The sequence below is a fragment of the Rutidosis leptorrhynchoides genome, chromosome 2, assembly GCF_046630445.1.
Source record: "Rutidosis leptorrhynchoides isolate AG116_Rl617_1_P2 chromosome 2, CSIRO_AGI_Rlap_v1, whole genome shotgun sequence".
Classification (NCBI taxonomy): Eukaryota; Viridiplantae; Streptophyta; class Magnoliopsida; order Asterales; family Asteraceae; genus Rutidosis; species Rutidosis leptorrhynchoides.
Window position 1 is genome coordinate 546,480,103 of NC_092334.1, and position 24,850 is coordinate 546,504,952.

A 24,850-nucleotide genomic window follows, 5' to 3' on the forward strand; every position below is an offset into this window, starting at 1 on the left:
TTAAATTAAAATTAAATCTTATTAATTAATTATTATTAAATCTTATTAATAATTATTTTAATTATTAAAATTAAATAATTTTGAATTATTTTAATTAATTATTTTGAATTGAGTACGAGAAAATATAAAAGGCTAGGCAGAAGGAAACTAATTCTAAATTTATATTTTAATTTACACTTTTAAATAAAATGACGACCAATATTATCTCTTATGTTTTATATGCAAAATTTATATTATTTTGGATGTGGATTGTTTAATATGAATTTTAGGTATTTGATGCAATGTTCAGCTGACGAGTTTCTTAGTCGAACTCTGTGGTTTCACGGGTCATTAAACTAAATGACTTTAACATTTACGTTCGCTTAATACCTAAAATATATCGTTAAACTGTTTCGTTTAAACAAACTCGTGGTTTCACGGGTAATTTCACTCGTTATAATAGTATTTTTTTTTTACATCAATTTGTGTGCTACCGTATATTCCAATAATAAAACCCAATTCAAAAGCAATAACTTTCCCTTTTTTTAATTTAAAAATAATTTTAAAAAACTTATAATACGACCGATACAAACTGCATCCCGGTTGTAGATCATACCAGTAATATTTTTTATATTATCCTAATTTGTGCATAAGAATCTAATCGCAATCACCCAACCCCGCAAATCTCGGTGGTCATGAAATCAGAAATCAACAGAGATTCCACTCCAACCACCGCACTTTTACCAAAATCAAACCCACCGGAAAATGAGGTCGCTTCTTCAATCTCCGGTGCCGTGTTCAACATTTCTACCAGCATGGTCGGTGCCGGAATCATGTCGATTCCGGCGACACTCAAAGTCCTGGGTATAATTCCGGGGTTTGTTGTGATACTGACGATGGCTTTTTTGGTGGAGATCACGACGGAGTTCTTGTTAAGATACACTAATCATACCGGTGAGGTTGATACTTATGGCGGTGTTATGGCGGAATCATTTGGGAAGTTTGGATCGGTTGCACTTCAAATTTGTGTCATGATTTCGAATCTTGGAGCTCTCGTTATTTATTTGATTATTATTGGTAAGTTTTTTAGAAATTGTTTATTTATTTATCAATTATCAATTCAATAAATTTATTTAAAAAATAAATAAAAAGGGAAGTTATTAAATGGAAGAAAGAATAATTAGACATATTCTACCTTCTTTGCATCTTAATTTGATTGATTATGACACGTGACATCTCATACCTTATGTAATACAGGTTGGTAGACTTTTGATTAATATTTGGACTTAAACATGTTACATATTTTATTTAAATTCCTAATTAATATATTAATATTATATTATTCATTCCTAAATTTGATTATTTTATCCTTAATGGTGTGTTTGGCAATAATTAGAGGAAGATGTAGCGTGTTAGAGTTGGTGGCTGTGGCTGGAGCTGGAGTAAAAATCTTCTAATACAATGGATTTTATTAGGGGATTTTTTTTTCAATAATACCATCTTATTTTTGTTTGCCAAACAAGGATTATTTTTTTTTTCAACAAGTTTGAGTTTCTAAAATGTAGAATCTCAATTCCCTAGAATCTCCTTATATATGGTGTCAAACACCCATCATGTGTGAATAATGAGACTAAGTATCACAACTTTTAATTGATGTTACAAAAATACAATCCATTTTTTTCTCCTGAAACTGTAGAGATATACCGTATAAATTGTTTGATCTTTCTATGCAGGGGATGTTCTATCAGGAAACGAATCAGACGGAGTAGTACATTCTGGCATTTTACAAGAATGTTTCGGATTTCATTGGTGGAATTCACGTGCTTATTCCGTCTTATTTGTTGTTATCGTAGTTATGCTGCCACTTCTTTTACTCCCTCGAGTAGGTTAGTACTAATAGTAATCCAACATTTACCATTACTTAAACTTTGACTTTTGAAGTCAAATTGACCAACTTTTAATGTTAATTTTACTGCGTCACAGAGTCATTAGGTCATGCTTCAGCAGTATCAATTCTCTTGGCAGTTGTTTTTGTTGTTATAATTTCTGGAATGGCAATTTACGCAACGTTCCATGGAAAAACTCAACAACTTAGACTCTTTCCCGATTTTAGCGACGGATTTGGTTTCTTCAATCTCTTCACAACCATACCCGTTATGGCCACTGCCTTTGCCAGCTGTCTGATTACTAGTAAGTATTTACTTTCTAGCATCCTTTTCATTTATTGTGTGTTGCTTAGTATGAGTTCAGTTACATAAAATTTATTTATTAGAGCAACAATAATATTATTATTGTTGTTGTAATTTAAACGGGTCAGGTATACGATTCGGGTCAATATTTGGGTATATGCGTTGGGCAATACGGTTTTGTATATAAAACCGTCCCTAGACTTGAACCTAAATGCGGAAAGAAATTAAAATCATTCCTATACCCGTCCCTAGACCCTCAGACCCGAACCCGGCCCAAAAATGTCAGGTTTCAGATTTCCCCGATTTCCCCATCGGGGGTGGGTATTTGTTTCATCCGTAATTGTTCCAGAGATCAATGAGTATTTTGTTTATATATATATACAACTAATGAATGAATATTTAAGACAATGATTTCAATGCAAACATGTTCTTTTTTCAGCATAGAAAGTATGAAATCATTAATCTAAGCTTTTAGATATGTATAAAAAAAATGAAAAACGGAAATTTTGTTTTCTTACTAATCAAACTTTCAAGAAAACACGAACATGAGAGGGTTTTCCAGTTCTTAAAAGTCAGAACGCATCAGCCATCTAATGTCCTTTTGTATTGTAATGTATAGTTCATCCGGTGCGATCAGAACTCGAAAAGCAATCAGACATGACATCAGCAGTTAGAATTTCATTACTCTTAAGTGTTATAATCTACATTGCTGTTGGATTCGTGGGCTACCTTCTTTTTGGCGATTCAATCAACGCCGATATGTTAGTTAACTTTGACCAAGCTTCTAATTCACCCGGTGGCTTATTGGTCAATGCAATTGTTAGACTAAGTTACGCGTTACATCTTATGTTAGTCTTTCCCGTAATATTCTACATTCTACGGGCTAACATGGACGAAATGATTTTCCCGCAAAAAACCATTTTAGCCAATGATACAACAAGATTCATGTCACTCACAATCGTGTTACTTTCGTTCATATATTTTGTCGCGATTGCAATCCCGAATATTTGGTACTTATTTCAATTCATGGGCTCGACTACTGTTGCTTGCATTGCATTCGTGTTCCCCGGTGCTATTGTTTTGAGGTACTCATTCGATACATATATATACCGTTTATACGATGATATTGTTTGGTTTCGTATATAGTAACTATTTTTTTGTTTATAGGGATGTTCATGGGATTTCAACTAGAAAAGACCGAGTGATAGCGATAATCGTGACGATATTGGCCGTGGTAACTAGTGTTGTTGCCATTTCAACTAACTTGTACAGTTCATTTACTGGAAAAAATTGAGCAAAATGTCCCAAAGAATGCATCAACTTATACCATGTCACTTTCTTGCTTCTTAGTTTGAAGTTTTACTGTTTACATATAATATAAAAGTTTTAACCTTTGAAATTTGCTTTTGCCTAAATGCCATGTTGATTTTTTAGAATTACCAATTATACAAATCTTGTATATTATTATCTTAATCTTAATCTTAATACGTATGATAATGATAGTTGATCAAGGGTACAACATGAGTTTCATACTTTCATAGTTAGTGATATTAGCATTTACAATCCCCTAACAAATCCTATTTGCTTGAAGATGAGCACTTAAATACCCTAACCAATAAAATGAGACCTACCCCATATATATAAAGTATTTTCAAAGTAATTATGTGGAAGACTACATATAGACAAGCACACCCATAACCAAATGGCTTCTGACCTACTGGTAAGGAAATTTATCAATTTTGAAATTGTAACTTCAAGTCTCGGTTGTAAACAAAAAAGATGTGCGTGATCAAAATAAAAAAGCACAACCATAAATAAAATAATATGACATAGCAAACTTCAATGACTTAATGTTATGGAAGTGACTTTCGAACATATATGAGAGTATATATTTGAAAAGGAAAAAAAAAAAAAAAAAAACTGTAATATATGTTGCTCACTGGTGTAGATGTCGTTTCCTGGTTTGTACCCCACCCACCAATGGCCGTTTTATGACTTGAATGGTACGGAGTATTATTCATAAGTTGTAATTCCTTTAACATATTTTTTCTTTTTATACGGCGGCTTTTTTTCCTCCCCTTTGTACTTGTGTGTTTCGGTTTTCCGCAGCAGAGGAGCAGGACCACGATCATCCTTGTTCATAATAGTAAAATCGTGTGTAAATTCATTACGTAGTACTTTTCTAAAATATACAAGACTTAGCTAAAAAATTTCCCCCAAAACAATTACTCCGTATTAAGATTTAAATTTAATTAATAGCTGTCCACCTTCAAATAACCTGACTGCATTAGCGTCTAGATACATTTAATTCTTACACCACTGGTCACATCCAACTCTACCTACAAACACTAATCATACCAGCCACTTTCTCTTTTTCCCATCTTACCCTTCCCTCCTAACTAACTCACCATACCCTTTTCCGTAATTTCACCCCACCTAATTTCCACATATAAAACCAACCCACTAAACAACAATGCACGTTTAATCAGTTTCTAAATTTTTTAATCTACCTGATACGTACATTTTCAGAATGCCGGCTGCTAGCTCCGATACCGTAGTTCCTCTTTTATCGGAACACAACGTACCAACAACATCTCGAAAAGAGAAGCAGCCGTCAGTTTCTGGAGCCGTGTTTAATGTTTCAACGAGTATAATTGGTGCTGGAATTATGTCGATTCCTGCAACACTTAAAGTACTAGGTGTAGTTCCGGCTTTTGTGTTGATCGTGCTGGTTGCGGTGTTGGTGGATGTTTCGGTTGAGTTTTTGTTGAGGTTTACGTACGCCGGTGGATCCACGACGTACGCAGGGCTGATGAGAGAGTCGTTTGGAGCCGTAGGATCTGTTGCGGTTCAGATTTCTGTTATGATTACGAATCTCGGTTGTTTGATCATTTATCTTATTATTATTGGTAAGTATTGGGGAATTATAGTTGTATAAATATATTCGTTTAATAGTCAAATATATAATACAAAAAGGTAATATAAAAATCCACCTATTTCTGCCACTGTTCGTAGCTCAAAATTAGAAATTAACATCACCTTTTGTTTAACTGTAAAAGTGATATTAGGTTTATTGAGAACTTAGTTAACTTATGTTACAACCATCATTAGATAGCCTAGTGGTTGGGACCTGAGTTCCTAGCAAGAGGTGTCAGGTTCGAATACTATCTAGGACGAATATTTAGTGGTGGCGAGAGATGGGTTGGAAATAGTCAGAGAGTAATCCTACTGGACTGCGTACATCAGAGTATGTGGTCGGATTATTTGCCCTCCCGGTTAGCCCGAACAAGGAAAACCTTCCACCTTTTTTAGTTAACTTATGTTACCTTGGGAATTAGCGCTTAATTTATTTAGTATGATAAGAAATATGTTGAATTAATGTTAGGTGAAAACACTTATAGTTTTGAAGGGATGAATGAATGCAAGTATATACTTAGTTATAAGAATGTTGTATTACAGGGGATGTGTTATCAGGGGACCAATCAGGAGAAGGATCAGTTCATTTAGGGATCTTGCAAGAATGGTTTGGTATTCATTGGTGGAATACACGTGATGTCGCTGTTCTGTTTATCGTTGTATTCGTTATGCTTCCTTTAGTCTTATTTCGACGTGTTGGTCAGTACTCGGTGGTATCTATCTAGTTATTTTATATATCTCGTGATTCAATTACTAGACTTTGAAAAACTCATTGAAATTGATATAAATCAACAGAATTGTTATCGATGAGCTCGGCAGTTGCGGTTCTGCTAGCGGTTGTGTTTGTTGGAATATGTTCAGCCATGGCGATTTCAGCTGTGGTCAAAGGTCAATCATGGAGTATCAGAATGTTACCACAATTAGATGATCAAGCGGGCTTTTTTAACCTCTTTACTGCTATCCCTGTTATCGTCACAGCTTTTACTTTTCATTTCAACGGTAAGTGATGATACACATTGCTTGGGCTTACATTTGGACTTAGCCCATAAGGTACCCATAATCTCCCTTATAAACCCTAATCTCCTCTTATAAATAGAGGGGTGGAAACCAAGGGGCTTCTGTACCACCGATATCAATGAGTCTCATTAACCTTTTATGAGTTCGAGTACCATTGTAGTCTGTATAGATACTATACAGTTATGATCCCGGGGCTGTCACATGAGTCTGCGGCGGACACAAATTGTAACTACCCTCTCCAGATATTTATATTGACTAAGTTATTCACGTTAACTGAACCGGAATGTTAAATCTCGTTGTCCTCTGTATTACACTCACGTGTTTATTGTGTAAAAAGTGTAGATCGGCAGGGACACCTTAACCCTGTGTTGCCTTCGGCAACCCACCAAGCCAACCCCGTAATAGCCGGATGCCTGTAAAATACCTCCCCCCATAACCCAACAATTGCGTGCAAGCCGAGTGATTCGAACCTGCGCCCCATTTTTGTGTACAGGGTAAACAACTGCGGGCCCAGGGATCATAAGCAACGGGTACCACTGAAGCACTGCTTCGTTGGTCTCACGTGTTTATTTGTCTTGTGGTAAATATATGCTTTATCATTAAAGATTATTGAACAATTTCAGTTTGACCAAAATACGTGAACATGCCAATGAAATGTTAGTAGAGGAGGATTTGCGTATAGGATAAGTCCTAAAATAACGTTACTTGTCCTCTCATAGTCTAAAAATAAAAAATGTTCACCTATCATCTAAGCTTATAAATTTATTCTAAATGTAAATGACGTGTCTATACATCATTTGATCTTTGAGCTACTATCAAAATTAGGTGTTAAAATTGATGAGTCAATTAGGGTTAGCTAACTTAGCTTTTACTTCTAAAGTTAAAATACCATTAAAGAAAGCTGGTCAAATGGGTCGAATGAGCCACACAGTTATCAAACTTGATTCTTAAATCTTAACGTATAAAAAAAACCTTTTAAAATCAGGTTATTGAAAACTTTGTATAATATTAGAAATAATATATATTTTACTGTAGTAGCATCATTTATGCTACTAAATCTGGACATAAATATGTTGAGTCAACCAGCCCAAGGCGGAACTTGGAGATTGTAACATTGGGGGAGAAAATAATAACTTGGGGTGAATAGTATGAAAAAAGAATTTACTACAAAAAATTATAAAATATTACACTACTATACATTTTTTCGCAGGTGGCGCGGGTGCCCTCTCAGGGTATCACTAAGTTCCGCCCCTGAGCCCAAGCTCACCTGTTTAGACGCACACCACAACTTACTTGTTTAGACCTGTTAACCCAACCGAGCCTGCCAATTCGTTATATGTTCAGTCAACCAGCCCAAGCTCAACTGTTTAGACCCACACCATAACTTACTCCTTTTGACCTTTTACCAACTCAACTGACCCGGCCAAATTGCCAACTCTAGTCAATATGGTAGGGCATACATGTCTTGAAATAATGACAATTAATACAACATTTTGTTGGTTTTATTTTTTGATAGAAAAAATTGATATGGTTACTTTGTGAAGGATGTTATCCCACATAGGTGGGAGGAGAAAGTTGGAGGTAAGTGACTTGGTTATAAAAGGAGGGCTAAGTCTTCATTCCAATTTGCACCAATCAATACACTTTAAGTATTTGATTATTTCTTTCTTTCTTACCCTTGTTTGAGAGTTGTATTAGTTAAATATTTTTTTGATAGAAAAAATTGATATGGTTACTTTGTGAAGGATGTTATCCCACATAGGTGGGAGGAGAAAGTTGGAGGTAAGTGACTTGGTTATAAAAGGAGGGCTAAGTCTTCATTCCAATTTGCACTAATCAATACACTTTAAGTATTTGATTATTTCTTTCTTTCTTACCCTTGTTTGAGAGTTGTATTAGTTAAATATTTTGGAGAGTGTAGTTGGCTTAAGAGAGTCGTCTATATCATTGTAACAATTTGTGATATAGTGTATTTCTCTCTTTGGGGGCCGGTGGTTTTTCTCCTGTTTTGGAGTTTCCACGTTAAATCTTGTGTTGTGTATTGTTCTTATTTCTTTACTATTATTGTTGGGCTGGGTGGTGGGAATTAGTGAGACCGTAATTTTCCAACACATTTTAAAGAAATGTCATAATCTGTGTGTTTGGTTACAGTACATGCAATTGGTATGGAGCTAGGAAAACCAGCTGCAATGACAACTGCAGTTCGCATATCTCTTATACTTTGTGCGCTTATTTACTTCTCTATCGGACTATTCGGATACATCTTATTTGGGGATTCAACTGAAGCCGACATTTTAGTAAACTTTGATCAAGCAACTGGCTCAACGATCTGGTCACTGTTGAATGATATAGTTCGTTTGAGCTACGCATTACACTTGATGCTAGTGTTCCCTTTGTTGAACTTCTCTTTAAGAGCAAATATCGATGAACTCGTTTTCCCAAATAAGTCTGTTCTAGCGCACGATACCAAAAGGTTTCTGTTGCTTACGTTTATTCTGTTAACAGCGGCGTACCTCATTGCGATAGCCATTCCAAATATATGGTATTTCTTTCAATTTATGGGATCAACATCAGCTGTATGCATCGCCTTCATTTTCCCTGGTGCACTTGCTCTGAGGTATGTTCCTAGTGTGCGCGCGCGCACTTAAATTAAAATTACTTCCAAGATTGAAATTCATGCAGGATTTAAAACCCATGAAAATTTGATTCTACCATTTTCATGGCGTCTCAATTTTATTTTTAATTTATTTTACTATTTTTTTAAAAAAAATTTCCTACTTATTGGCCGAAGGTCCACTCGGAAGCAATCTCTTTATCCGTCGAATAGAGGGAGGGATGACTCTCTATACAAGTGTTTCACTCTGGGTGGAGAAATAACTTGTTTTTATTCTCGGATGGGGGACGGATTGTCTACATCTCACCTCCCCCACACCACTCATGTGGTATTGGGTTTTGTTGTTGTTGTATTTATAACTAATTTCAGTTTTTGGTAAATTCTTCCGGTTTTGTAGTTTTTGGTAGCAAAATCAAAAACCGAACCAAAACCAAACTAAAATAATAATTTTAACCTAAATAATCATATAAAATTGATATTAAATTCGGCTTTTGATTTTGAAATTGTGGTCTACGTATATTAATAATTTATTAGTTGAATTCGCTTTGGGTTTTTTTTTCCAGTTTTAGTTTGGTTCGGTTTTCAAATTAAACGCTTTAAAGCCGAAAATTGAAATCTCTTACCTAAATGAACTAATGTTTAAAAGAAGGCGGCTACATTCAGTCAGTAGAACTCAGAATTACTCAGCAAGTACTCGTTTTTTGCATCTCGGGGAGTACTCACAAAGTGCTCGGTCAAATTCGATTAAACTCGGTCAAACTCTGGATCACTCGGAATTTCGTTCAAAATTAGTCAAAACTCGGCCAAAATCAGTCAAAGTCAAACTTAGTCAATATCCGAGTACTCCCCGAGTTGCGGATTACTCTCTAAAAAGTCCCGACCGAGAACTCCCCGAATAACGATTTTTGCAACCTTGCATTTGTTTCACATAATTCCATGAAATTGGAATCTCAATTCATTCTACAAGGGTGTTTGGTTCAAGGGTGAACTGGTATGGAATATACATTCTTTTAAACTTAGAATCCCTTGATGATTCTAATTCCATAGAAAAACATTTTGTGAACCAAACACACCCTCCCTAAAAATGCATATAGATTAAATGTAGATAATTTGAAAGAAAAATTATCTTGAAATTAACTGTTTTGGTGTTCCAAATATAACAGGGATGTTCATGGTATATCTACAAGGAAGGACAAGATAACAGGAGCAACAATGGTAATACTGGCTGTAGTCACAAGCACAATTGCAATTTCCTCCAACATCTACAGCTTTGGAAACTAATCATGATTCTTTTGTAATGATTTTTTGTATAATAGTACTTGCTAGTTGACTTCATTTTTGGGGTTATAGAAACCCATATTATTATAACGTTATGTATCATAACATACATTATACATTATGTGCGAAATCATGACAATAATGCAACAGTCATTCCTCATGAATAGAGTGTAAAAAGCTAGCTGAAATTGGTTATTATTTCATGGAATCATGTAATTGTTCTTCATATTTTTGTTGAAGTTATCATAATATGTGTTCTTTTTCACAAAAAAAAAAAAAAAAAAAAAAAAAAAAAAAAAAAAATTTAAATAACAGACTCAAATCCTTTTAAAACTCGTACAAATAAACGACAAGTGCACACGCCATGTCAAGATCCAAAATAAAGTACTCTATAAAACACAGGCTAACTTACATATTCATCATCTTGATCCTCAATTGCATTGGTTATATACAACCTGAATCCTTCATGAACACAAAAAATGGTACCCGTACAGCAAACAGTTAACCCAGAATCTTAAGTTTCTTGGCGACAGTAGCAGCCTGATTATCAGGAGACAACTGTATGTAAGCCTTTTTTGTCCCATCATAGTTAATCAATGTATTGATTTTCTTCGTCTTAATCTTAAGCATATTCTCAAAGGCATTTCTTATATCTTTCTTATCGGCACGTACGTCCACCATAAACACTAACGTATTTTCTTGTGTGATCAACTTTATCGCAGCCTCAGTAACTATGGGATACTTGAGAACTTGTTGATAGTCCATTGATGTTTGTGTGACTGTCTTCTCCTTTAGGGATTTCTTTGCTTCAACAAAATTTAAAGATTGTTCTTCTGCTTCAGGTTCTTTGAAATTGGCGACTTCGGGCTTAGTGGGTACTGCTACGCTCCTTTTAGGTTGAAGATCTTTCTGAGAAACATACAAATAGGAACTCGAACTCAAGTAATAATACAAAGAGTAGCATAAGTACACAAATGATTATAACGTCTACACAATTCAAGGGACGCAAGCTTATACATTGTAAAAAAAAAAAATTCGGATATCTTATAATGTCTACAAAATTATAAAATGTGTAGCATTTCATTTAGAGGTAAATGATGAGCAGGTTAAGTTTGTAAAAGGGTAACCATAAGGGCGTGAAATCTTGTATATAACTGAAGGGGAGCTAGGCACAACTGCACAAGTGTGAACATATTAGGCAAAAAAGTGCTTATTTCAAATGTTTACAGGTTAAGGCCAACTTTTAGGTTAAATTGTTATGCTGTATATCATACTTCAGATATTTATAAAAAATAGAGTCCAAATATTGCTTGATTTTATAGCTTAACACGAAACAGTTTAGCTTAACACAAAACATTTATTCAATTTATTCAATTCAATATGATAATAAGTAAAGCATCTGTAAATCATTACTAGTTAGCTGCTAATAACTATTCAGCTAACTGGTAACAAAAAGTAAATTAAACAAATAGCTACCGGTTCATTCTGGTAAGAGGCTTTAACTGCAAAAGAAGAAGATGATGATGACGTCAGATTTGAAGCAATCTGCAAGTTTTTAGGTTTTAAAAAAACCACAACTTTTGGCGGTGATGGTGAGTAATGATTTCTGAAGTTAGTGATGATGTTTGAACATGAAAATATAACCGCCATTGATTTTGATTTTGATTTCCTGAAATTAATTTTACAAAAAGTTTTGGGGGAAATGATATAGGGGTTTGGGGCTCTGTAGTGATGGATAAAATGATTTTGAGATTTTTGCACGTTAATCCCCCGAGTTTTATTGTTTTCAATTCCGTCCCAAAACGTTTGTATTTTTTATTCTAGGATGATAGATGATAGATGATAGATAATGATATTTTACCATCAAATATAAATAAGACTACCGTAACTAGGCATTGTGTATTTGTACAATAAAAGCATGTGTGGTGTGTTTGGACGAAATTAATTGATGCTGTGTCTTCTATTTAAAACTAGATCTTATTTTTAAAGTTAAAAGTTGTAGTTTATAAATAAATTTAAATATAATTTATAAAATTCACGTTTTATTGGAGCTGATTATTTGATTATACTTATCAAAAATGCATAATTAATTTTTAAAAAGCAAATTTAAACACACCTTTATAGATGATTTCTACTACTCATTGAATTACTAACTTTTCAACCGCACTCATTCTATTATGACCGATTAGAAGTATTTTCTTGTATACAGTTGTTTCGTTTTATAAAAAAATACCAAAACCTTTTGATATTAATTACTGTTAAACCTTATAAATATAAAAATCTAAAGTCTAGTATAAGCGCGGACTCACAAGTCATCTTCTAATCTTCCTCCCTTAAGTCATTTCATGTTCCTAGAACATAATATATTAGTTGCAATCGACCTCGTCTCGTGCCATTGAGACGCTCTGGTGAGTACTCCGTCTCGACTGTCTCGGTCAAAAGCATAAAGGTACAAATTGGTGATTATAGGTCAAAAGTTGGGTCAGAGTCGGAAAAAGTTGGCCGAAAGTCATAAAGTCGGTCCAATCAATCAAAATTATCGTATTTTAGTTGATTATTTGCAGTAAATTAACTATGAAAGTTTTTGGTTTTAAAATATGTATGTATATACATATATTTATATATTTAAAAGTCAATATTTGTCAACGTCCGTCTTGACCCTTTAAGGTCCCGACTGTCTCGACTCCGTCTCGCGTCTTTTTCAACCTTGGCTAGGAGGACGAGTGTCGTGCATTTTATATAATGTGAGAGACTGTCGCTATAATTTAAAAAAGAAAATGACTATTAGTATAATCAGGGGCGGAGACAAGGGGACTGAGGGGTGCTCAGTCTTCCCTAAGGCCCAATCGAGACTCAAGATTCATTTGTATTATTATGGACAAATAACTGTGAGTGTGATGACCCGTCCAAATCCATTTGGACGAATACATCATTCATTGATTTCATAGTGAGGTTTTGACCTCTACATGATACGTTTTGTAAACATTGCATTCTTTTGAAAAGGCACACCATAAATGAATATCTAATTCCAAAGTTTTTGACATCTGATGATTTCTACATATAGACCATCACCGTAAATAATAGTTTATAATAATACATCCGTTGACAATGTAGTCAAAATAAGATACATGGTGATGATTTTGTGAATGCAAAATTTTCTCAAATAAAGCATGTATGACTTCATGCACATAGCTTGTATAACGTATAAGCAAACAGCGGAAGACTTCTAGGAACCTGAGAATAAACATGCTTAAAAGTGTCAACACAAAGGTTGGTGAGTTCATAGTTTTAACATTTCGCATAATCTGTATATAAAGGTGGATCACAAGATTTCAGTTATTTCATCCAAAATGTTTATTAAAATATTCTACGAAATTGAGTACCCTGGTAACTAAACTTAACGTATATATAATAAGTACCCCTGTTTTAACATACATGCAACCAACATGTACAATACATGTAAACCAACGTGTACTAAACTCAAATAGCATACGTCTATTTTATAGTTCAGGCTAGGGTTTCTATACCTGGAACAGACGGGGATGTCAAGCCCTATGGATCCATATATATAACTACTCGCGCCCACTAGTTCTTATAACCGGCAGTTACTAGTTACCAAAGCTAAGAGATTTTTGGTTCAAACTCAGTGTAGAATTAAGTATGTACTTGTGTCCATTGTTTTTAAAATAAAGTGCATGTATTCTCAGCCCAAAAATATAGATTGCAAAAGCAATTAAAAAGGGAGCTAATGAAACTCACGATACTGTATTTCGTAGTAATTATTCATATGACGGCACTGAACAAGTGCAGGGTTGGCCTCGGATTCACGAACATATCAATATTGTGATTCAATATTGCAGGAAAGTACGTAGACGCAACGGAAATGATAAACGCTAGGTTGACCTTTGACTCACGATCATAACCCCAAAGCAATATACATAACCTCCATAGCTATAACCCATAATTTTCTTAGCTCTATCCCGCTCGAAAAACCCATTTGAAATAACACGCTCATGACCTCGTCGTAATATTTTATGTATAATACTTAATAATAATAATAATAATAATAATAATAATAATAATAATAATAATAATAATAATAATAATAATAATAAACATAATAATAATAATAATAATTATTATTATTATTATAATAATAATAATAATAATAATAATAATAATAATAATAATAATAATAATAATAATAATAATAAGATTAATAATGATAATATTAATCTTAATAATAATAATAATAATAATAATAATAATAATAATAATAATAATAATAATAATAATAATAATAATAATAATAATAATAATAATAATAATAATATAAATAACAGAAGGAGTAAGATATATGAATATGTGTGTGTGACAGAAACTGAACTCGATTGAATTTATAGACATATCCTGAAATTGCACCCCATGCGATCGCATGGGATTATCGTGTAAAATTCATGAGATTGCATGGCCCTCCTTGAAATGTCCCGTTCTTATTGATTAAAAACGTTCCATATTAATTGATTTCGTTGCGAGGTTTTGACCTCTATATGAGACGTTTTTCAAAGACTGCATTCATTTTTAAAACAAACCATAACCTTTATTTCATAGATAAAGGTTTTAAAAAGCTTTACGTAGATTATCAAATAATGATAATCTAAAATATCCTGTTTACACACGACCATTACATAATGGTTTACAATACAAATATGTTACAACAAAATAAGTTTCTTGAATGCAGTTTTTACACAATATCATACAAGCATGGACTCCAAATCTCGTCCTTATTTAAGTATGCGACAGCGGAAGCTCTTAATAATCACCTGAGAATAAACATGCTTAAAACGTCAACAAAAATGTTGGTGAGTTATAGGTTTAACCTATATATATCAAATCATAATAATAGACCACAAGATTTCATATTTCAATACACATCCCATACATAGAGATAAAAATCATTCATATGGTGAACACCTGGTAACCGACATTATGATGTCGAACGAGGTGTATATAAAATAGTTTATATTTTACTAGGAAATACTATTAAATACGATACAATTTTACACAAGATATTTATTTATTTATAGAATGGATATACTTAAACCTTGCTACAACACTTATAGGCAGTGTACCTAATCGTACAGTAGTGTAGTTTTTAGTAAGTCCGGTTCGTTCCACAGGGAAATCTTTAAACAAAGCTCAACGCTATATTAGTTTACTTTTATAAAAATACAAATATATATATAAGTAATATTATTATTATAAAGGGGGGTTTTTACCGTTTAATGACCGGTTTGTCGATTTTAAGATTTTAGTCGCAGTTAAAACCTAATGTAAAATATAAAATAAATACAAAACTTAAATTAAAGCGTAAAGTAATTAACGATAATGAAATTGCGAATAATAAAAATGCGAGAAAATAAAATTGCGATAATTAAAAAGTACGATAATTAAAAGTGCGATAAAATAAAATAAATAAAAGTGCGATAATTAGAAGTGCAATTAAATATAAAATAAAGGAAATTAAATATGAAATAAAAGAATTATGCTTATTTAAACTTCCGTAATCATGATGTTTGACGTGTTGATTTTAGTTTTATGCCCATGGGTTAATTGTCCTTTGTCCTGGATTATTCAATATGTCCGTTTGGTTTTTGTCCATAACAGTCCATCAGTCATAAATATAAATTGCAAGTGTCCTTGTCAAATTATTATTATACCCGAAGTTAAATATTCCAACTAATTGGGGATTCGAATTGTAACAAGGTTTTAATACTTTGTTTAATGAATACACCAGGTTATCGACTGCGTGTAAACCAAGGTTTTACCACTTTGTTAACAATTACACCAATTACCCTTGAATGTAATTTCACCCCTGTTTTAATTATTCTAGTGGCTATTAATCCATTCCCGTGTCCGGTTAAATGAACGATTATTCGTACAAATAAATACCCCGCCCATCGTGTCCGATCGAGTGTATATGGTAATTTATAGGGACGCCCAATTGTAAATCTTTATATTAACATTAACAAACTTTCATTTAGTTAAACAAATATAAAGCCCATTAATAGCCCATAGTCTAGTTTCCACAAGTGTCGTTCTTTTGTCCAAACCCCAATTATGGTACAAAGCCCAATTACCCAATTTTAGTAATTAGCCCAACATCATGATTACTTCGTTTTAAATAAGCATAATAATAACTTAGCTACGAGACATTAATATAAAAAGGTTGAACATAACTTACAATGATTAAAAATAGCGTAGCGTTACACGGACAGAATTTCGACTTACACCCTTACAACATTCGCTAACATACCCTTATTATTAGAATTAAAATTAAAATTAAAATTAAAATATAAATTATATATATATATTACTCGTATGAATGAGAAGAAAAAAGATATGAAATTTGATCAGAATTCGGTTGGCTTTATAGCCAGAGTTGAAAATTGGGGCTCCGCGACTCGCGGCAAAATGCCCTTAAAACTCCGCGAGTCGCGGAGATATATTTACAGCTCACACCCTTGGAGTTTCTTGCTGCCGACGGTTTTTAATATATATATATATAATATATATATAATTAATATAATTAATTATATATTATATTATATTTATATACATAGTTAACTTGTAATTTTTAGTCCGTTGCGTCGAGCGTTAAGAGTTGACTCTAGTCCCGGTTCCGGATTTTCGAACGTCCTCGCGTACAATTTAATATCTTGTACTTTGCGTTTTGAATCTTGTACTCTTGTGATTTCGAGACGTTTCTTATCAATAATTGGAACCTTTTTGATTGTCTTTTGTTCTTTTGAGCTTTTTGGTCGTTTGCGTCTTCAAATCGTCGAATCTGTCTTCTGTCTTCACCTTTTATAATTTAAACGAATATCACTTGTAAATAGAACAATTGCAACTAAAAGCTTGTCTTTCTTGAGGAATAATGCTATGAAATATATGTTCGTTTTTAGCATTATCAAATATTCCCACACTTGAGCGTTGCTTGTCCTCAAGCAATATTGTCTTGAAATACTAGAATCACTTCTTTATTCTTCACACTTTGTACATCAGTGATTTCTATATGGCGGTATAAACAATGGTAGTAACGATATGGTTTACAGTCCCACATGACTATAAAAATTTAGATCCATTAAGGAAATTGGATCTTTATGAAAACATTTGATCTTTTGAAAATTAAATCTAGTTTTTACCCTAGATAAGTTTTCCGGAATAACCCTTTACCGGTGTTTGCAAAATATTTTTGTGGGTTTGGTGGGTTTCAGATTTGAAAATTTTAGCTCAAAACTTGCGGTTTTGTGTCACCCACTTGCTAACCTTGTATTTGGAAAGCAACACGTCCAGTTTACTTGTTCCGTATATTACCTTTCGGCAAACTACCGTCCGGTTGTAAAGGAAAGCGTTGAACAAGCAACTGTTAAGGCAATGTCCCGTGACATGCTTTTGATTATGGTCTATAACGTGTCGGACGCAATTACTATCCTTGGTAGGAGCAATAGTAAAGCTCACCCTTATAATTTTTTTTCGGTCTGGCACAAGGTCATGTCTTTGACCACTATGCAACCACCGTTCTTACGGTTGACACCCGATTTAGTTCAGGTGACCTAATGAATTTCAGGTGAATTCCTAGGATTTTACGTTCAGTGGTAATGAACGCATTGAAAATAGGGTTTTCAGAAAACAAATCGGTTTATAATTTTGATCAAAATATTTTCTCGTTTAAGCTCGAGTTTAGATATCATTGAATTCCATGAGTTTGAATTCTCAATCTTTAAGGTCAATCTCTAGGATTGAGTAATATCAGTCTTAAAAGCTGATTTTTAATCTTTAAGGAGATTATCCTTTCTGGGGATCTGATTCATTAGTCTTATCAAGCTAATTTGCACGGTGCCTCCCCATTGTACGAGATAAATCCTTCTCATGGTTAGGATAAATCTGACCACTTGGCGACCCTGTTTAATGCTGAGGTCCGTGGATTTCCTGCTGATTTTAGTGATGACTTTTCTAGATTTTTCGTCAACCTACAGCTGGTCTGGACGACAACTTCATGACCTAAATCAAGAAGCGCGTGTCTTTTTCGGAAGACTTTACTTCCTTTTAATGATGGAATTGATTCATCGTGTAGATCCATCTCTTCTTTTCTTTCATCGGGTAAAACAGTTTAGTTTAGTCCAAAGCAAAAGTATTTTCAGTTATTTGTTACAAATATATGTGACATATGTTTAAAATAACTTGGTAAATTTTCCCACACTTGGCTTTTTATTTTTCTTTTTATCGTCCTCTATTCCATTTTAAATGAATTTTAACATTTTAGTTTGTTTCTCAATTTATGTCCTTTCCGAGGTAACAATAATTTCGGTGTTAAAACCTAGTTTTATCGTTCATAAATATGTATAAACATGATTTTGAATTCATTTAATTGAAAATTTTGAAAAATTTTACTAGAATTGGGTAGTCAGTATATAAGACTAGGGCTGTTCTTTTTTTTATCAGAGAGCACTAGATTCTAATACAACTACTGCTTTACTAGTATTTTTAATGGTAACCAAGTGTATAAAGTAAAAAATTTTAAAATCCGAAAGAATTTAACCCCTTCCCACACTTAAGATCTTGCAATGCCCTCATTTGCAAGAAATCAGTAACAATTTAAATTATTGAGGGTGATTTGTGTGAAAATGATTAAATTTTTACCAAAGTTTCCAAATATATTGGCGTTTGTTTGCTGAATGATAAATGGTGCACATCATTTGTTCATTCCGTCTTGTTGTTATTTCACATATATTTTGCATCTTGTCGTCAAAATTAGTTGCTTTTGCTGAACTTAATGCCAGTTTTTGAAAATGCGTTGTTTTACCCTGTTGTGTACATAAGATAAACTGCAAACATATATACATATTTTTGAAGTTTGGTTTATTACCCCACATTCAAAAATTATTAAAATCTAAGAATAAAAGTTAGATAATTATAAAAATGATTACAATATTAACAAAAGTATTAAACATATCAATAATTACAAATTACAAAAAAAAAATAAATAAGTAAACTAAGGATGATATTGGTACCAATAGGGGTTCCACGCATAACCATAAGTGCTATAGAATGCTTCGGCAGGGTCATACGTAGGATATGGTGGCTGCATCTCTATCGACCAAGGAGGGAAGACGGGTTTCGGTGTAGGAATATAGTTTCTACCTATATGTTGGCAATGCGCTATGATCTGGTTCTGATGAACTTGCCAATCTTCAAATGCCCTCTGTCTAGCATTTTCGTATTCCTGAGAAGCTATAAACCTATGCATTTCTTGCATCTCATTCCCCCCTCCTACATTACCTTGCTGCTGGTTTCTCTCTACCTGTGGATGTCTACCATTGTATCGTACTGCGGCGTTATTTCGCCGCTTCAAAACTTTCGCACCATGGTATACATTTAAACCTATAGTGTCGCGGGGTTCCGGCTCTTCTACTAATAATCCCCCCCGACTTATATCCACACCTAGATATTCACCAATCAAAGTAATAAAAATACCACCTCCTATTATGCTATGTGGACGCATCCCCCGAACCATAGCTGATAAATAATAACCCACACAATATGGTATACTTACAGCGCTGTGTGGGTCTCGAATACACATATGGTAAAACAAATCTTGTTCATTTACCTTTTCTTTGTTTTTACCCCTTTGTGTAATCGAATTAGCTAAAAACCTATGTATTACTCTTAATTCGGCTCTATCTATATCCAAATAAGAGTAGTTTCCCCCTTTGAAACGGTGATGGCTTGTCATTTGACTCCACACACCGTGTGTATCAAAATTCTCATCTATCTTTCTACCGTTTAGTATCAATCCTCTACAATCGGCAGACGCTAACTCCTCAGGCGTATATATACGTAAAGCCTGAGCCATGTCCAGTAAAGACATGTGGCGCATCGAACCGCCTAACAAAAATCTAATAAAAGAACGATCGGTTAAACTAGCTACCCGATCATTCAACTCTATACTACATAACAACTCTTCACACCATACTTTATATACAGGTCTGCGTATGGTGAATAAACATATCCAGTCATTAAAAGAAGAATTACCATACCTCTGTACCAGTAATTCCCTAATTGGCCCGGCCAATTCTACAGCTTCTAAGGGTCCCCATTCTATGACCCTCGGTACCTCAACAACCTTGGAATGAAGAGTATGCAAACCCCGTTGATATTTTGGATAATCTATCCAAAGTCTGTCAAATCGCAGGTTCGGGTGCAACTGTTCCAAGTGCATATCTGAAAAGGTCATGACTGGATGAGGTACATCCTGCTTGTAGTAGTTATCTACCTCCTGTTGTTCCAAGTTCTCAGCAGGAGCATGGCGGGCTTGGGATGAAGATTCACCCCTTTCATTCTGCAAAACACATCAAACACAAATTTTGTGCATCCAAATATGCATTAGTGTCAGCAAAATCATCAATCAAAATAATTACAATGACATTATTAATTTATATCAAACTTAAGCTTATTTTCACATTTTTATCAAATCTACACTTTTTCAAATAAGCATATACGAAAATTTTCGCCAAGTTCATAAGCATTCAACTCAAATAACATGTCAAAATAATCATTACTAGCAATTAAACAAGTCTCAAATGGCATTATCTTTCAAAAATCAAGTTCATGAATTTTGGACTTGAAAAAGTCCACTTTAATTCTCAAAATCATGTTTAGGCTCAAAGTTTAGATCATTTAACTACCTAGACATGTTACACTACTCAATTTAGCAACAATTCATGACAAAAATCGGCCATAACCTGTTTATATCAAAAAGCCCCAAATTGCTCAAGAACACAAACCCTAGATTATTCAAAATTTGAAGTTTAAGGCTTCTAATCATGTTAAACAGCATCAATCTAGGTTATACAAGCATAATACATAAACAATTTAAGTCTAATTACACTAAAAAGCATCAAAATCAAATTGGGGAAAAATTAGCTCAAGAACACCTAATTTCGAATTAAATGGTGTTTAGGTGTAGAAATTTACCGTTTTTCTTGAGTAGTTCTTAGATATCATCCTTCTCAACATGATTTTAGCAAAAAATTTGGTGATTAACGGTTAAAAATTGAGATTTTTGGGGGTGATTTTCGGTGGTTTTCGGGTTCTTTTTCGCTGTTATTTTGGGGTGTTTTTGTGTTTTTGAGTATACTGATCGTTCAGCTATTTTTATTTTTTTTTCTGTGTTTTGGTCCCTCCGCGAGTCGCGGAGGTTTTGCACTGCAAACTCCGCGAGTCGCGGAGTTTACCCTTTTTTTTTTTTTTTTTTTTTTTTTTTTTTCTTTAACTTATAAAACAATTAAGAAATTAATTTTAAAATTTTGTTTCCCTTGTTATTTAGGACGAGGTCGTTTCGGATCGATGTCCTAATCCGTCCCTCGACAAAATTTTAAAATTTGTCTTTTTGTAGCGATTGTTTTAAAAGCTAATTTTTTTGGGTTTTTTAATGTTTTTGGCATACTTTAAATCAATAAGATTAAAAATAATGATAATAAAAGTTCTCGTCCCTCCCTCGGGTAAAGCAATTTCGGTTCAAAGACCTAGTCTTCAACTTACGACGAATTTTAAAAATCATATTCTTAACTTAATGAGATAAAGTAAATTTTTGTTTTTAAATTCACACAACTTAAATATAAAATTCAAAATTAAAAATTAAAAATTAAAAATTCACACCAAACTTAAAATTTGAAATGCATAAAATGTAAATTTCATATTTTAAAAATTAAAAATTCACACCAAACTTAATTTAAAAATTCATATCAAACTTATATTAATTTTTTAAATATTTACAATTTTAAATATATTGTTTTTACAAAGTTTACAATATTAATTTAAGATTTAAATATTAATTTTAAAAACATGGTAAAAAAAATAAATTAAAAATCTTTTTGTCTTTTTATCCCACTTTAATCAATCAAATATTATCAAAAATATGCGCCCCTCTTTTCGGTAAAGTAATTTCGGTTCCAAGACCTAATTTAACTCATGACGAATTTTTGAAATATTTTGGGTTGATTGATTAAAGATATTTATACCTTAAGAATAAACGTTAAATTTCGCAGTGATGTAATAAATTTTTGAATGATATCAATAATTTCGGTCGCCAAACCTAATTTTATTTAATACCAATTTAATACTTTTTAGCGAACAAATTAGCGTTTATTATCAAAAGGTTAAAAATAAAAATAAAAATAAAAACTGTACAGACATACCTGTGAAATAGATTTCTTAGTTATATGATCTATTATATTCATAAGATAGTCGGTTTAATTGGTTTTCCATGGCTGCATAGGCGTAACCTCGAGCATTCATTGTCTTTTCTTCTAAACATATGAACGGTCCGTCTCTGCATAAAGTAACAAATTCGGTATTTGAATAGGTTTGATTATTTGAACATTTACCTCCATGTGACCATTTTCCGCATTTGTGACATCGTTCTAGGTGTCGTGCTCTTCTTTTCGCTGCGGATTTTGATTTTCCTTTACCAAATTGTAACTTATTATCTTCGCATCTGGATCCTTTTCTAACTCCGTCCATTCTTTCTCTGATTACTGATACTAATTCACTCGGTAGTATGTCATTATTTCTTTTAGTGATCAAAGCGTGTAGCATTAGACCATGGTTTAGTTCACAGGCAGTCTTCATTTCGTAAAAACCTAAAAAAATAAAAATTCAGAATGGGGGGAGAAGACTAGTTCTTTAGGGTCTGCTAGGGAAAGACCATACGTGTTCCATTTTCGAGAACTACACGAAAACAGACAATCTAACTCTAACAGAAATACATATTATCCTTTAAAGACTTTATTCTCCCCACACTTAGTTAGCTGTGGTATCGAAATTGTGATTAACTTCGTTGTCGACTTCCATCGGACCATGTATGTAATGTTTAACTCTGTGACCATTAACTTTAAATTCAATCCCATTTGAATTTATTAATTCTATCGTTCCGTATGGGAAAACTCTTTTGACTATGAATGGTCCAGACCATCTTGATTTCAATTTTCCAGGAAATAGCTTGAATCGTGAATTGAAAAGAAGAACTCTGTCTCCTTCTTTGAATTCTTTTGAACTTCTGATTCTTTTATCATGCCATTTCTTCGTTCTTTCTTTATAGATTAACGAATTCTCGTATGCTTCATGTCTTAATTCTTCTAATTTGTTTAGTTGACTTAATCGTAGACGTCCGGCTTCATGTAAATCAAGATTACATCTTTTCAAAGCCCAAAATGCTTTGTGTTCAATTTCTACTGGAAGATGACATGCTTTTCCATACACAAGTCTAAAAGGTGTGGTTCCAATTGGAGTTTTGTAGGCTGTTCTAAAAGCCCAGAGTGCATCCTCCAATTTAATGGACCATTCCTTCGGATTTGATCCTACGGTTTTCTCTAGAATACGTTTTAAAGCTCGGTTTGTATTTTCAACTTGTCCACTTGTTTGTGGATGATATGCGGTGGAGATTTTATGAGTTACTCCATATCTTTTAAGAACTTTCTCAAGTTGATTATTACAGAAATGAGTACCCCGATCACTTATTAAAGCTTTCGGTGTTCCAAACCTTGCAAAAAGACGTTTTAAAAAGTTGACTACAACTCGTGCATCGTTAGTTGGGAGAGCTTGTGCTTCCGCCCATTTAGATACATAATCAATGGCTACGAGTATATATAGATTATTATGAGATTTTGGAAATGGACCCATAAAGTCAATACCCCAAATGTCAAATACTTCACATACTTGGATGACATTTTGTGGCATTTCATCACGTTGACTTATTTTTCCGGCCCTTTGACATGCATCACAGGATTTGCAAAGAAGGTGTGCGTCTTTGTAAATTGTAGGCCAATAGAATCCAGCTTCATAAACTTTTCTTGCTGTTAGTTGAGGCCCATAATGCCCTCCTGTTGGTCCTGTGTGACAATGGTTTAAAATTTTACTAGCTTCATCTCCAAATACACATCGGCGTATTATTCCATCGGGACAACTTTTAAACAGATGTGGATCTTCCCAGAAATAGTGTTTTATATCACTGAAGAATTTCTTTCGTCTTTGGTACGATAATCCTTTTTCAAGGAATCCACAAACTAAGTAGTTTGCATAGTCTGCAAACCATGGGATTTCTTTATAATCTATCTTCAATAGATATTCATCAGGAAAGTTGTCTTGTATGGCTGATTCATTTAGAACTTCTAATTCGGGATTTTCAAGACGAGAAAGATGATCAGCGGCGAGATTTTCTGCTCCTCTTTTATCTCGGATTTCAATATCAAACTCTTGTAAGAGTAAGATCCAACGGATTAATCTTGGTTTAGCATCTTGTTTTGAAAATAGGTATCTAAGAGCAGAATGGTCGGTATAGACCACCGTTTTTGCTAGAACGAGATATGATCGAAATTTGTCAAAAGCAAAGACAATAGCAAGGAGTTCTTTTTCAGTAGTTGTATAGTTTGTTTGTGCTCCTTGTAACGTCTTACTAGCATAATATATAGGTTGAAATCGTTTTTCAATCCTTTGTCCTAAAACGGCTCCCATTGCAAAATCACTTGCATCGCACATTAGTTCAAATGGTAGATTCCAATTTGGTGTTATCATGATTGGTGCATTAGTGAGTTTTTCTTTAAGAATATTAAAAGATTTGATACACTCATCTGAAAAGATGAATTGCGCATCCTTTTCTAGGAGTTTATTCATAGGAGTGGCAATTTTAGAAAAATCTTTTATGAAACGTCGGTAAAAACCGGCATGCCCTAGAAAACTCCTAACTCCTCTAACATTGGTGGGATGTGGAAGTTTAGCAATTACATCTACTTTAGCT

The 24,850-nt window shown here is 33.5% G+C and overlaps 3 protein-coding genes across 3 annotated transcripts; 2 read left to right on the forward strand and 1 right to left on the reverse strand.

Annotated features, from left to right (window-relative positions):
• The first annotated feature begins 548 nt into the window (after window positions 1–548).
• LOC139893030 (amino acid transporter AVT6C-like) lies at window positions 549–3,583 on the forward strand. The gene is made up of 5 exons (XM_071876168.1): window positions 549–1,056; window positions 1,713–1,865; window positions 1,963–2,169; window positions 2,788–3,253; window positions 3,336–3,583. The coding sequence occupies exons 1-5, from the start codon at window positions 675–677 to the stop codon at window positions 3,460–3,462; spliced, it is 1,335 nt and encodes a 444-aa protein (XP_071732269.1). The 5' UTR covers window positions 549–674; the 3' UTR covers window positions 3,463–3,583.
• Window positions 3,584–4,669: 1,086 nt separating this feature from the next.
• LOC139893031 (amino acid transporter AVT6C-like) lies at window positions 4,670–10,138 on the forward strand. The gene is made up of 5 exons (XM_071876170.1): window positions 4,670–5,077; window positions 5,628–5,783; window positions 5,880–6,083; window positions 8,253–8,718; window positions 9,879–10,138. Exons 1-5 carry the CDS (start codon window positions 4,699–4,701, stop codon window positions 9,994–9,996), a joined length of 1,323 nt encoding a protein of 440 aa, XP_071732271.1. The 5' UTR covers window positions 4,670–4,698; the 3' UTR covers window positions 9,997–10,138.
• A 225-nt stretch (window positions 10,139–10,363) lies between these two features.
• Window positions 10,364–11,701, reverse strand: LOC139893032 (large ribosomal subunit protein uL23c-like). Its single transcript, XM_071876171.1, has 2 exons — window positions 11,470–11,701; window positions 10,364–10,902 (listed from the first exon to the last, which is right to left on the reverse strand). Exons 1-2 carry the CDS (start codon window positions 11,641–11,643, stop codon window positions 10,495–10,497), a joined length of 582 nt encoding a protein of 193 aa, XP_071732272.1. The 5' UTR covers window positions 11,644–11,701; the 3' UTR covers window positions 10,364–10,494.
• Window positions 11,702–24,850: the final 13,149 nt, after the last annotated feature.